This window comes from Panulirus ornatus, chromosome 61 (genome assembly GCF_036320965.1).
Source record: "Panulirus ornatus isolate Po-2019 chromosome 61, ASM3632096v1, whole genome shotgun sequence".
In the NCBI taxonomy this organism is placed as follows: domain Eukaryota; kingdom Metazoa; phylum Arthropoda; class Malacostraca; order Decapoda; family Palinuridae; genus Panulirus; species Panulirus ornatus.
Genome location: NC_092284.1, coordinates 534,248 through 549,884, shown reverse-complemented (window position 1 = coordinate 549,884; position 15,637 = coordinate 534,248). Strand labels below are relative to the sequence as shown.

Sequence of the window (15,637 nt, the reverse complement as noted above, 5' to 3'; positions counted from 1 at the left end):
CTATGATACATGTCGTCAGTACTTTTCTGAACACCCTCATGTCCAGATACTTGAAGGCAGTTTTAATGTTGAGTGATAAGGAGTTAACCTTGCTAACAATCCTCCTGATGTGATGATATGAGGTCAGGCTTGCTATTATATTTAGCTTCAAGTCCCTTGAACATGATGCTTCCTGTAATATATTCCATGCAAGATGTTAATCATGATGAGGTCACCTCTCACTATATCCCAGCTGTATTTGAATGCCACATACATTAATTAGAATAAGAACACTACCCAGTTTGAGGATTTTTGTATTATGATTATGAATTGATTGTACAGGAATAGGATTGGTACATAGCAGTTGAGTTTTATATGTGGATTGCTTAGATCAATAGAATGTGATATTTTGTTAGGATTGGTGTGTAGTAGTTGAGCTTTGTATTTTGACTGCTTAGGAACACGAATAGAATATGATTTGTTGTTGAGATTAGTATGTAGTTGTTGATTTTATATGTGGGTTGCTTAGGAACATGTATGTATTTGGATTGCTTAGAAAAATGTATGTGAATTCCTTAAGAACATGAGTAGAGTATGGTTTTTTCCCAGGATTGGTACATAATAGTTGAGGTTTGTAAGTGGATTGCTTAGGAACATGTATGTGGATTGCTTAAGAACATGAATGTGAATTGGATTGCTAAGGAACATATATATGGATTGCTTAGGAACATTAGTAGAATATGATTTGTTGTCAGAAATAGATAACTATAAGTTATTAGAGGCTGCCGGATTGCTAAGAAAAATAAGTAAAATATTATTTTTGTCAGAAATAGATAACTAACAGTTCTAAATGAGGCTAATGCTAATATTTATCTTGCTGCTCAGCTAATTCTTTTGCATCATTTCTTGTATGTACAATAGAATGTTTCATATTGTCTTCTTTAAACACAGTTGTCATCACACATCTTCCTTTCCAACATTTCCTGGATTTATAGTGGGATGTTTTATATTGTCTCCTTTAAAGAAAGTTGTCATCATAGTGTTCTGCTTATTCCTACTTAACATTTCCTGTTTGTATAGTGGGGTCTTTTGTATTGTTACCTCAAAGCACAGTTGTCATCGATTATCTTTATACGTTGAGCTGTCCAATTCTACACATGTGCCTTCAGTTTGTTCCTCTGTCCTGTGAGTGTTTTCTTCTGATGCCATGTGGGAGCCACACTCTTGTGATTCTAGTCACTTCTCCTTTTGTTTATTTCTTTTTTATAATCCATTGGAATGATGTGCATGATCAGCCCCTGTTTAGTTGTGTAGACGTGGTCAACTTCCTGAGCTCTGCTGAATCCCCGTAGAAGGGTTCCTAGGACAGGAAGGTAAAGGTAAGGTGTAATGATTATTTGTTTTGCATCTTGGTATTTTCACATTTGTTGACTGTATCCATAGAGGATTCCAACGCTAAATGGATAGAAAAGCCGTGAGTATGTAGATCACATGTAGAGATGATTGTTTTTATAATACAGTATCTTGGGACTGCTGTAGGTAGCTCTAGGGTTAATTGAATAAGGGGGTTAGAGGGAGAGATTCTTTTTCTGGAGTGTTAAGGAGTTGGGAATGGTAAGAAATATCCTTTGAGGATCTTATTTGAGTTCTTATTTAGATTTGATGAGTTTTGGGATTGTTAATTCTTTGGTGTACAGTGAAGAAGGAATGTGTAGTTGTGAAGAGAGATTATGAAAGTGATGTCTGTATTCCTTCTTGCTATTTTATGTATTGTTGAAATATATTTTCATGAAAATATTATTTGTATGAATATTGACTAGAATTTTTCTGCTTTATGTTAATAGTTGTCAACTAGCAACCTCTTGTGGAAATCTTCAAACTCAGTACCTTTGAATATGTGTGTGTTGCCAGAATGAGGCTTCTAAGGCAAATGGATTGTTTTTCTCAAGTGTTATACTGTGGTCCAAAAAGAATTTCTCATAGAACCACTTTTCTCAAAATGGTCATTAAGTAAAAAGGTAACAGAAGGACAACTTTGAACATGTACTGTCTATATGTAAACAAACATTATTTCAATACATGTTTGTAACTGTTCATACTTTGCCGTCAAAGTTAGCTTGTCAAGAGATGTCAGAATTGCTATAATAAAATATCTTTGCATCCACAATGGGTATAGATGTTCATATGTTTGGCCATGTTGTCCAATAATGCATGAGGGTTGAGAGGGATATTCTTTATTCCACCATGCTGACAAAGTGGTACTGAGATGTTGATTTATACTATGTATTACATTTTTATCTGTCAGATAAGACTAAAATTGACAGAGTAACTGCTCTTTGAAAGCATGCAGTGCAGTGAGATTTTCTGTTTTTGTTGAAGTGAAGGCATTGCTGATGTGCTGAAAGGATTCTTACTGGAATTTGGAAATTTTCAGTTACCAAAACCAAAGGGAATGAAGAAGACTCTCCCTGTATCAGCCAGACCTCCTTTACATGCTGGAAAAGGCTCATGTATAAAGTATTTTGCAATGAAGAAATATCTTGCGTATGAAAGCTTCATATGGTGTTTTCTCAGATACATGTGATAGACAAATTAGATGTTACTGTTTTCAAGTGACTTAGAAAAGAATAGGCTGAAGATCTCTCATTTTTACTTTATCCCACTTGTTAACTTGTTTGATATTTTGAAAGATGGTAATAATAAATCCAATGAACAAAAATAGGTTTTCTTTGTATTAGAAGCTTTAGCAAGAAGTTGTTATAAATAACCATTGCCATTCTGTAGATATTTTCAGTTCAGGTAAATCCCTTTGAATTTATGCACCCTTTGTTGTACCTTAGTAAATTTCATTATACAGTTTCATGATATTTTTGGTATTTGCAGAGTGAAAGGCTTCGAGTTAGTAAATTTCATTATACAGTTTCATGATATTTTTGGTATTTGCAGAGTGAAAGGCTTCGAGTTACTGAAGCGAATATGGAAGAAAGTAGCATGCAACTTGCAACGTCGGAGGCCGGAAGTATTGGGCCGGAGGAAAGGCTCCAGCAGGCCACAGCCACCCGTAAGACCCTCACGGCGCAAGTAGAATTGCTCACCAACGTTAACAAGCAACTTATGACAAAGCTAGAGCAGTTTGAAGAAGATAAGGAAGGAACACATAAAACCATTGCAATGTTAGAGTTCAATAATGAACATAATAAAAATAAGGTGAGTTTCATAGATACATTCATGATTCTATAGAGACAAAGTAAGTTAAGAGATTTTAGGAATGGAACTCAAGCTGGTCATAAGCCAGTGGTTTGTCCAGTGGTGACATTCCAGATATTTATTACAAAGTGTTTGTCTCTTTTAGATAAAGGTTGGATTTCTTTCTAAAAGGGAAGTTTTGCCTCAGTATCAGGTATTCAGTTGTTTAAAGTAAAGGGGTTTTGAGTAGATATATCTGTGTTTATATCAAATTTGAACGAAAGTGGCCTTTTTTATCTATTTTCCTGGTGCTACCTTGCTGAAGCAGGGGGTAGTGATGCTATTTTCTGTTGGGCAGGGTATTGCCAGGAATGGATGAAGGCAAGCAAGTATGGATATGTACATGTGTATATATGTATATGTCTTTGTATGTGTATTTATATGTATGCATATGCGTATGTGTTGATATGTGTGTGCATGTATATATGCATGTATGGGCGTTTATGTATATGCATGTTTGTATGAGTGGATGGGCCATTCTTCGTCTGTTTCCTGGCACTACCTAGCTGACACGGGAAACAACGATTAAGTATAATAATGATGATAATGATGATAATCTTTTTCACTCCATCTTTCCACCTCAAATTTGGTCTCCCACTTTTCCTCGTTCCCTCCACCTCCGACACATATATCCTCTTGGTCAATCTTTCCTCTCATTCTCTCCATGTGCCCAAACCATTTCAAAACACCCTCTTCTGCTCTCTCAACCACGCTCTTTTTATTTCCATACATCTCTCTTACCCTTACATTACTTGCTCGATCAAACCACCTCACACCACACATTGTCCTCAAACATCTCATTTCCAGCACATCCACCCTCCTGCGCACAACTCTATCCATAGCCCACGCCTCGCAACCGTACAACATTGTTGGAACCACTATTCCTTCAAACATACCCATTTTTGCTTTCCGAGATAATGTTCTCGACTTCCACACATTCTTCAAGGCTCCCAGGATTTTCGCCCCCTCCCCCACCCTATGATGCACTTCTGCTTCCATGGTTCATCCTCTGCCAGATCCACTCCCAGATATCTAAAACACTTTACTTCCTCCAGTTTTTCTCCATTCAAACTTACCTCCCAATTGACTTGACCCTCAACCCTACTGTACCTAATAACCTTGCTCTTATTCACATTTACTCTTAACTTTCTTCTTTCACACACTTTACCAAACTCAGTCATCAGCTTCTGCAGTTTCTCACATGAATCAGCCACCAGCGCTGTATCATCAGCGAACAACAACTGAATCACTTCCCAAGCTCTCTCATTCACAACAGACTTCATACTTGCCCCTCTTTCCAAAACTCTTGCATTCACCTCCCTAACAACCCCATCCATAAACAAATTAAACAACCATGGAGACATCATGCACCCCTGCCGCAAACCAACATTCACTGAGAACCAATCACTTTCCTCTCTTCCTTCATGTACACCTGCCTTACATCCTCGATAAAAACTTTTCACTGCTTCTAACAACTTGCCTCCCACACCATATATTCTTAAGACCTTCCACAGAGCATCTCTGGTGATTGAGTTTGGTAAAGTGTGGGAAAGGAGAAAGCTGAGAGTAAATGTGAATAAGAGCAAGGTTATTAGGTACAGTAGGGTTGAGGGACAAATCGATTAGGAGGTAAGTTTGAATGGAGAAAAACTGGAGGAAGTGTGTTTTAGATATCTGGGAGTGGATTTGGCAGTGGATGGAACCATGGAAGTGAAAGTGAATCATAGGGTGGGGGAGGGTGAGAATTCTGGGAGCATTGAAGAATGTGTGGAAGTTGAGAATGCTATCTTGGAAAGCAAAAATGGGTATGTTTGAAGGAATAGTGGTTCCAACAATGTTATATGATTGCGAGACGTGGGCTATAGATAGAGATGTGCGGAGGAGGGTGGATGTGCTGGAAATGAGATGTTTGAGGACAATATGTGGTGTGAGGTGGTTTGATCAAGTAAGTAATGAAAGGGTAAGAGAGATGTGTGGTAATAAAAAGTGTGGTTGAGAGAGCAGAAGTGGGTGTTTTGAAATGGTTTGGTCACATTGAGAGAATGAGTGAGGAAAGATTGACCAAGAGGATATATGTGTCAAAGGTGGAGGGAACGAGAAGTGGGAGACCAAATTGAAGGTGGAAAGATGAGTGAAAAAGATTTTGAGTGATCGGGGCCTGAACATGCAGGAGGGTGAAAGGCGTGCAAAGAATAGAGTGAATTGGAACTATGTGGTATACTGGGGTCGACGTGCTGTCAGTGGATTGAACCAGGGCATATGAAGCGTCTGGGGTAAACCATGGAAAGTGCTGTGGGGTCTCGATGTGGAAAGGGAGCTGTGGTTTCGGTGCATTATACATGACAGCTAGAGACTGAGTGTGAACAAATGTGGCCTTTGTTGTCTTTTCCTAGCGCTACCTCATGCACATACGGAGGGAGGGGGCTGTTATTTCATGTGTGGTGGGATGGCGATGGGAATGAATAAAGTCAGACAGTATGAATTATGTACATGTGTATGTATGTATATGTCTGTGCGTGTATATATATATGTATACGTTGAGATGTATAGGTGTGTATATGTGCGTGTGTGGACATATATGTATATACATGTGTATGTGGGTGGGTTGGGCCATTCTTTCGTCTGTTTCCTTGTGCTACCTCGCTAACGCGGGAGACAGTGACAAAGTATAATAAAATATGAAATAAGTAAATATACATACACACAAAGTTAAAAGATAAAATTCAGTCCTACTATAGTGCAAGCTAACTGATGACTTTCATGGACAGGTTTTGAATATGGAGCTATCCAATAAGGACCTCCAGGAAAAGATAGATAAACTGTGCAAGGATAAGGAGAAACTGGTAAGGCAGATTAGAGAAGGATCATCAAGCTTATATGATGACCTCATGCAAGAAAAGGAGGAGGTTGAGAACACCTTAACAAAAGAAAAGGAGGAGCTTGAACGCAGATTAACAAGAGAAAAGGGAGAGCTTGAGCAGAAGATAGCTAAAGAAAAGGAAGAGCTTGAGCTTAGGTTAACCAAAGAAAAAGATGATTTGATGGAGAAATATAAAGCAGAAAACAAGACCCTCCAGGAGCAAGTGGAGGGCCTGATGGAGATAAGGTAATCCTTGTAATCATCGTTGCACTGACTGTGAAATATTAGTTAAAGCCAACTGTGTTTGGTTAAAGTATTTGGGAAAATCTTTGGCAAAGGCTGAGATTTTTGTTTTCTGTTTTTTTTTCATTTTTTAAAATGATAGAATTGAAAAACTGCATGTGCAAAATACATTCACACATCTTTACATTCTTGTACATATATGAGACATTCAGATATATATTTAAACTTTTGTAATTGTGCTTGCATAATTAGATGATTTTTACAAATGCCTTCAAATATTTAATTTTCATTTTTTCTCTCATGCAGATCTGGTTATGAAAAACAGATCAGCCAGATAGAAGCCAATAATGCGGAGATGCATAGCAAGATTGGTGGTGTTCAGCAGGAGCGTGATGCTGCCACATCTGAGGCTACCCAACTCAGGACTCAAAATCTTAATCTGGAGAAGAAACTTAATGATCTCTCTAAAGTTAAAGTGAATTTGGATGAGCAAGTTGTTGCACTAAAAGGGACCATTTCCAGTCTGGAGGTAAAATTAGAGTCGGAAGAGAACCAGGTCCAAACACTTGGTGAGACCATCAATACACTTCAGAACAATATCCTCAACCTTCAGAAACAGGTAGAAGGACTCAATGAAACTTGTGCCAAGCTTGCACGGGACCTAGAGAGTGAGAGCAAATTACGGGTTGATACACAGTCTCAGTTAACTCAGGTAAAACAGATGCACAAACAGCTTGAGGAGACTCACAGTGCTGATTTATTGACAATAGCCAAGCTGGAGAAGGAAAAAGAGGAACTGGCATCCTCAGTAGCTTCATTAACAGTGGCGAGAGTGAAAGCTCTTGAACTCCAGGCTCGCATAACAGAGCTTGAATCAGATAAAAGGACACTCTCAGAGAAACTAGGCATTATACCAGACACAATTGACTCCCCAAATGACAACAATGTAGGTATAGTTGTAGAGCAGTTAACCGAAAGAACTCAAACGAATACTGATGAACAACGAAACCAAGACGAAGAGGTGACAAGACTAAAAGCTGTGTTGAAGACAAGGGATGAGGATGTTAGCAGAATTCGACAGACCCTTAAGGATGTACAAGAAAGATTAAGGTTAGCTGTGTTGCTTTCTAAATTTGTGATTCAGATATTCAAGATATAAGGATTATATTCATTTATTCAGTTTAAGCTTTGAAGTGTATGGATTGCGTTTGGCTGTGGCATACACTATTGTTATTTGGGATGACTACGGCTTTTAATTATCAAAGACATGGTAAACCAGAATTTAGGTTATTAGGATCTAGTTCAGGGCTTGGTCAATCAGAATTTTGGTCATCTAGTATTGAGTTTATTAGAATAATCATAATTCTTCTAGGTAGGATGTAGATAATCAGAACTGTTGTTCAAAAATAGAAATTGGAATAATCATTACTTAGGAAGGTGATAGTTGATAGGCAGCCACCAACCAGGGAGGTATATTACTGATACTACCAGCCTTGGTATCAGAAGGGTTAGTGACAGCTGTGTAGTGAAGAAGCACTTCATTGGTTGTCAGACTGCACTCCTTTGACCCAGATAGCTGTCTTTTCTTTCTGCATCACCCACTCATGGATTGCTGGCATTCTGTCCACAAATATATAATCCCTCCTAGTCACACATAACATGACTACACTTAACTCACACATCTCATTCTTTGTTCTAGATTTTCCAGCCATGAGCAGAATGTGCTGGCTCTGCTTTTTTGCAAAATGGTTGGAGCAATAGATAGAAGTAGTAGGTAGGAACATTAGACTGGAGCATTAGGTAGAAGTAGTAGGCAGGAACATTAGTTGAAAGCATTAGGTGGAAATAATAGGTAGGATCATTTGGGAAGACGCATTAAGTAGAACTAGTTCATAGGAACATTAGGTAGGAGCCTTTAAAAGCACTGCACTGCACTACCATTGCCCCTGCCAGTAGCCTATTAATGGTGAGAGGCCAAAGACTAAGAAGAGGTAGTGGAGTTTGCGAGTTATGGGGACTTTTGCAGTAGCTGCCCCTTTGAGGGAGTTTTCAAAAGGAATATAGATAGATAGTTAGACATTAGTAGGAATGAGTCATCTAGAGTTCAAGAAGACTAGAAAGAGACAACCAGGTATTTAGGACCTGGTTGATTAGCCTTGATTACTCAGGGCATTGTTAACATGAATCAGTTGCCTGGGACCAAGTTCACTAAGCTTTTGACTTAACTGATCCATTGAAATAGAGGTTCAAAAGCAAACACAACAAAATTTCAAACCACACTAAACAGTGCACTTAGAGTAATCACGGGTTGTTTATAAACCACTAACATTCACTATATGTGCAATGAATCAAAAATATTTCCAAAGTAATCATACTTCAACATATTTGGCACCCAGTTCTTTGCAACAGCTATAGCCCTTTCCCATCCAAACCATTACATATATAATCAGACACCAGCTCTTTGCAGGTAAAAAAGCTCACTCCTGCAGCATACTTCAGATAGCCCATCATACTGACAAAACATATTCACACAGTAATGACTCAACAAGCACTGAATAACTGCCCCGTGCCCACAATTCAGTATTGAACTTTATTTCATCTGCTCTGTTTCATGTGCAATGCACCCATCTGAAACCAAACTCCCCAGAAACACACTGGTCACACTTTCTTGCATGCGCTGTGGACACTTCCTATCTTTCTGGCATTATAAACATTGTTTCATCATATCACAAGACCTCTCATGCTGAAGATGGACCTTCCATATTGAAGACACTCAATAAACACTCCTCAGTCATCCTACAATCATCCCAGAGTAACAAGTTGACACCAAGAACAGATGAAGAATATCCTGATTTGCATACATCCACTCTCATGCTGTCATGTGTAATGCGCCAAAATCAAAGTCCCCTCTCCACAGCTAAGCACCTCAGACCATTCTATATTTTCCCCCATTTGCTTCATAAGCCCTGGCTCAGCCAATTGAAAGCATGTCATCACTTGTATACTGCATTTTTACAGCTCACTCTATCTCATGCATACTTGTATATTCAGGCTTCAAACAGTCAGAACTTTTTCACTCCATCCTTCCATCTCCAGTTCAGATGGAGTGATTGGGTGGTTGGTAATTGTTTGTTTGTTGCAAGTGTTAGGTGATGAGTGTGGGGGTTATGCCAACCAGATGGTGGTTAGGTTTATTTTGATGGTTTTGTTTTAGTTAGAATAATTGACCAATTACCATTACTGGCAAGTCAGCAAAAGCATGACCGTTGCTAATATTCACCAGATTACGGAAATGTTGCCAATAAACAAACATGATATTTTAATGTTGGCATCTTTGAATAAAGAAATATGTATGTACAGAATAGCAGAAGTGATAAGTGGAGAAGTTGAAGAGCAGCAGGTGAAGATGAGAGAGTTACAAGCCAAGATGGCTTTAGCAGAAGAACAGCACCAACAGCAGATCAAGAGCATGTTGCTAGAGGCTGAGAGACGAGTTGCTGACAAGGAGCAAGAGTGTCAGCAGACTATATCATCAGCTTATGGTATGTTGCTGAACTTTTTAGTAGCCTTTTAATATTAAAGCACTGTGTTTCTTTATTTTTTATGACACTGTTTGGACCTTGTTATCCACAAAAGGTACAGCACAAAGTGAACTGAAAGGAAGAATTTTTTGCCTATGGTCTGTCACCTGCTGTAAGCTCATTGCACAATGTAATGTTTTGCTTAGAGGTTGTAGATTTCATCTACTTCATTACAGTTAGTGAGATAAATAAAAAAACAACTATGGAATGCAAGACACAAGTAGATGTTACACCACTGTAAAAGATCGGGGAGTAACCATGTCTGATAAACCTGTATTTAGTGAGCACAACACAGCAACACTTCTTACTTTAAAGAGTTAGGATGGAGTTTACAAATCTCCACTGCATGAGAGAGTGAGAAGTGTTGATGACAGTTCAGAATGTGTAGAATTTTGTTTTGTGTTAATGCCATTCTTTAAGGTGGCCAAAATTGAGTTGGGAATGTGTGAAGATCACAATCAAAACTACTAAGAATGATTGAAATTACAGAGATTATACCCTTTGGAGGACTGATGGGAAAGATCTGAACTTTAAATGAATAATTATGGAAAACAGTTAATTGACAGATGTTGAGTTTGTTTACAGTGTGATAAATTCAGTCTTGTCTGTTTTTGGACTCATGAAGTTGGTTTTGTTCATCATGACTCATAAAGTCAGTCCTGTCTGTTATTAGACTCATCACATCATTTCTGTTCCATCATGCCTTATAAAGTCAGTCGTGTCTGACGCTAGAATTATCTAATCAATCTTGGACTCCATGAAGTCACCCCTGTCTTATATAACTCAAATGATTACTTGATGAAATGGCATTTAATCTCCAGGATTTGTATTTACTTTCACTCTCAAAGTTTTACAATAGCAATACTGAATGATACACTGATATTATTGGCTGCTGTTTCAGTTGTACCATAGTGATTCCTGTACTGTGTAATTATCTTTTTTGTATCATAGTCTGTTAAAGCGATGTTACATTTTATATAGGATAAATGGCTTACTCCTTAGATCCCACTCTCTTTCTATGTCTCTCTCCTGTCTTTATATTCGAGATTTTAGTTTGGAAGAAACAAATTTAAGTGACATATGAAGATAAAGAGGAATTATTAATGTGGTATTGTTATGAAATAAGAATAGAAGATGGAAAGATGATTAAGATAGTTCATATAATGTGGTGAGTGGTAATAAGTTAGGAATGATTTTTAGAAATAGAGTTGTATGATAATGACCTTTGTCTAGGTTGTCAGTACCTTTTATGAAGTTACTTAGAAATTAATTAATATACAAAAATTAATGAACATAGAGTAACTTAAGCTGATAGCTTTTCATTTGTGATATCATGAGAATATTTTAGATTTCTGAAGGGTTTTGTTGTAATATCTGTACCATAACTCAGACAGGCTTCATTTTCTGATTTTAGGTTATATTTTCAGACCAACAGGATAGTGAAACAAGTGCATTAGTACGCCAGCATCGAGATGTCCTGAGGGAAGCCCAGGAAGAGGCTCGTGAAAAGGCTGCTGCTCTTGACTCTGTTGTTGAGGACTATCAGACCAAGCTCAAGGTATTTGAAGTGTTGTTTTTGGGTGAATTTTTCTTTGAGGTTTTACTGAATAATCATATGTTCCTCATAAATGGTAAGAAATTGAATTTTCATCCAGCAAAATATAAGGAATTTATGGAATACCTTAAGACAGTTAATGGCCGTAAATCAAATCCCTTTTGTGGGAGTTGTTTGTTAAGGCATAGAGAGAAACTCCATGTATAGGTTTAAGCCAAGCATTTATATTGTCAACTGGTTGCATGCAGTTTGTCAGTTCTTTTGAAGTCATTCAGTCTGTGTGTTCATGTTCTAGTTCTGCATACTTACTGAACGGAGTTGAATTGAAAGCAGTCTGACTTAAAACACTCTCAGGCTAACTTTTAAACTTGACCTGCTTGCCTTATGCCTCAATGTTGGTTTACTTTCCCTTCTCTATGGGTATTTCTATGGTTTTTGTTCCCGAGAGCTAGCTGCTTGCATGCCCCCTTTACTAGCTCGGCCATGCAATACTTGGCAAGCTGTTGTGTCACATGATTACTGTGCGGACAGTGGTAACTCAAGAGTGGGCCATTTTGATAAATGTTTCTTTCCATACCCATAGAATCTTTGGAACTCTTTACTTTGTCATGTCTTTCCCAATAACTATGATCTGGCACAGTTTATAAGACAGGTTTTTTCACTCCCCTCAGAATTGGTAAATGCTTTCCCTTGTCTCTTCTTTTTCTCCTTTAATTAACTTCTCTATATTGTGATTAAGGTCTGGCCTTGACGTGGACTCTTGTCTGTGACTGAAGCCTCTTATGAAAAAAAGGAAAAAAAAATATCACGATGCACCATTTATCTTTCATTCAGAACAGTACCTTTAAGGATATGGGTGGGTTTCTGGGAAATTCTAGATATTTATGTAAATTTAAAGGCCTGATAGTACAAACTACAGCAAGCTTTCTGTTTTTTAAGATCAGGGTAGGACTGTCTGAGTATGTTTTGACTTTTAAGCTGCCAGTTTTAAGCCATTAGACTTGTTTTGTATTTGTTAATGTGTTTCTCTCCATAATATGTGTCGTTCAGCATTGGTATGTTACAAATATCAGCATGTTAGTGGTGCATTGAAATCACTTGTGGATGCCATTCAACCATTTTTTTCTGTATACATTCTGTTTTGTATGGTGTGGAAGAAACTCACAATGCATAGTACGTTATGCTACCTAGTATTGATGAATGGGATGTTACATGAACAATTTATACAACCTTTTTCAACTATAACAGTTTCCTTCTAACACTGTTGTACCCAGACCTGCATTTTCCTGACATCCCTTCACACCCCTAACTTCAGGAGAAAGATGAAGAATTGTGCAAGTTTGTCCAACAGTATGAAGAACAAATGGCAAGCCTCAATGCACAGCATGAAGTTCACATCAAGGAGGTAGAAGCAACATGGAAAGCCCGAGCAGAGAAGATGGTGCAGCACAGGGAGTTGCAGCTGCAGGAGGAGATGGATGGACTAACACAAGAATGGAATAAGGAGCGCAGGGTATGAATATATTGTTCATAGCTTGGATAGTGTGTAGTTACAATAGGCACTTGGATCTCAACAGTATGTGCTTTAAGTTGCATGCCTGAGCTAATATTCCCTGTCTACCTGTTACCTTTTGTAGATATAATGCATTCTTTATTCTAGAAATTTCAAGCAAATAGCTACCTTGCCAAGGTGGGAAATAGCAAACAAGTTTGAAACAAAGTAGCATTGTTGTTGATTTTGCATGATCTACTAGCTTGATTGCTGAAAATAGCATAATTGAATGCCCTGTAAGTTTCCTGAATGATATAGTAACTCTCTAATTGTCTCTTGAATCATTAGGTTGTTCTCAATATGTACTAAAAGTATAACTCCCACTCTAGATTTTTATTTTAGATGTGAATTAGGATTGAAAATTCCTCAGCTTACCCAGGAGAGGTTTTGCTGGATAGCAAGTACACCTCAGAAGCTTACAGTAATTTTTGAGGAATTGTATACCCTCCAACAGTTAGTCTGTTGACTTTTGCCATTCAGAGGCTGGTGTTTCAAACTGCAGTATGAATTCTCACTCCAGTGGAATGTTGTCTGTGTTAATGCCCAATTTTGTAGCTCCAAAACTTTTCCAGAAGGTTTCAGCCCGTGTAGCATATATGAGTCTGACTGAGATGTTTTTGTGGCTCATTGTAATGGGTGTATGAGGCTTTAGACTTGCTTGAGAATAAACAGAATTTCAAATATCTGCCTTGTTTTGCTTTGTTGAATTATGAGCATTAAATTTAAAGGCTTTCTTTGTCTTTTGATTTCAAAATTGTTTTGTCATATGTGAGAATCAGGGATAAGCACTAAGATATCTGGAATCTTCATTCTTAATATGAATTACCTGCTGGCTTTTGAGAAAGAACTTGGTTGTATTTTCAGATGACAGTGCTAATCATAGGGCAGTTTACTTTTCACAATCTTCATTGATATGTTAGATTCCCTGGATATTTTTATTAATCTGATTTATGTAGAAATGTCTTTCTTCTTTTTTATTCATGCTTGATCACCATATCCTGTGTTAGTGAGGTAGCACTAAGAACAGACAGAGAAAAGCTGCATCTGATCACATCCATTCTCTGGCTGTCATGGGTAATGCACCAAAACCATAGCTGCCTATTCATACAGGCCCCACAAATCTTTCCATTGTTTTCCCTGGCTACTTCTCATGTCCTGGTTCAGTCCATGGACAGCATGTCAACCCCAGTATACCATATTGTTACAATTCATTCTATCCTTTGCATGCTTTTTATCCTTCATGTTCAGGCCCTGATCACTCAAAATCCTTTTCAAATCATCCTTCCATCTCCAATTTGATCTCCTCCTCCATGTTTCCTACACTACTGATGCATATATCCTGTTAAACTATCTCTCCATTTGTTCAAACCATTTCAGCATACCATTTTCAACTCTCAACTACACCCTTTTTATAACCTCACTTATCTTTTACCCTTTTATCACTTACTCAACCAGTCCACCTCACCACATGTTCTCCTCAAATGTTTCATTTCCAACACTTCCACCCCTCCTTCGCACATCCACATTTATATCCCATGGTTCACATCCATATATCACTGATGGAACTACTGTACTTTCAGACATACCTATTTTGGCTCTCCCAGATAATGATCTCTCTTCCACCTCCAATTTGGTCTTCCAGTTCTCCTCGTTCCCTCTATCTCTGACACATATATCCTCTTTGTCAATCTATCCTCACTCATTCTCTCCATGTGACCAAACCATTTCAATACACCCTCTTCTGCTCTCTCAACCACACTCCTTATATTACCACACATCTCTCTTACCCTTTCATTACTTACTCGATCAAACCACCTCACACCACATACTGTCCTCAAACATCTCATTTCCAACACATCTACCCTCCTCTGCACAACCCTATTTATACCCATGCCTCGCAACAATATAACATTGTTGGAACCACTATTCCTTCAAACATACCAATTTTTGCTCACCGAGAAAATGTTCTCTTCTTCCACACACTCTTCAATGCTCCCAAAACGTTCACGCCCTCCCCCACCCTGTGACTCACTTTCGCTTCCATGGTTCCATCTGCTGCTAGATTCACCTCCAGATATCTAAAACACTTCACTTCCTCTCTCCATTCAAACTTACCTCCCAATTGACTTGTTCCTCAACCCCACTGAACCTAATAGAGTAAATGTGAATAAGAGCAAGGTTATTAGACCTTGCTCTTATTCATATTTACTCTCAGCTTTCTTCTTTCACACACTTTACCAAACTCAGTCACCAGCTTCTGCAGTTTCTCACCCGAATCAGCCACCAGCGCTGTATCATCAGCGAACGACAACTGACCCACTTCCCAAGCCCTCTCTTCCACAACAGACTGCATGCTTGCCCCTCTCTCCAAAACTCTTGCATTCACCTCGTTAGCAACCCCATCCATAAACAAATTACACAACCATGGAGACATCACTCTCCCCGGCCGCAAACCGACATTCACTTGGAACCAATCACTTTCTTCTCTTTCCACTCGTACACATGCCTTACATCCTCAGTAAAACCTTTTCACTGCTTCTAGCAACTTATCTCCCACATCATAAACTCTTGATACCCTCCAATGAGCATCTCTTATCAACTCCATCATATGCCTTCTCCAG

The 15,637-nt window shown here is 38.4% G+C and overlaps 1 protein-coding gene across 16 annotated transcripts in view; it reads left to right on the top strand.

Annotated features, from left to right (window-relative positions):
- LOC139767380 (uncharacterized) overlaps window positions 1-15,637 on the top strand; it is a 136,565-nt gene that overhangs the window by 87,550 nt on the left and 33,378 nt on the right. For 10 of the 16 annotated variants that reach the window (XR_011717045.1, XM_071696714.1, XM_071696712.1 and 7 more), the window contains 6 exons: window positions 2,926-3,186; window positions 5,994-6,331; window positions 6,635-7,438; window positions 9,689-9,870; window positions 11,337-11,467; window positions 12,780-12,977. Coding sequence is in view for 10 of the 16 variants with exons in the window: in XM_071696714.1 (XP_071552815.1) it covers window positions 2,926-3,186; window positions 5,994-6,331; window positions 6,635-7,438; window positions 9,689-9,870; window positions 11,337-11,467; window positions 12,780-12,977 (1,914 nt within the window). In the remaining 6 variants the exon portion in view is untranslated. Of the gene's footprint in view, window positions 1-2,862; window positions 2,882-2,925; window positions 3,187-5,993; window positions 6,332-6,634; window positions 7,439-9,688; window positions 9,871-11,336; window positions 11,468-12,738; window positions 12,978-15,637 lie in introns of those variants that run through there. The other 6 variants (XR_011717047.1, XR_011717049.1, XR_011717050.1 and 3 more) reach the window with 4 other exon arrangements.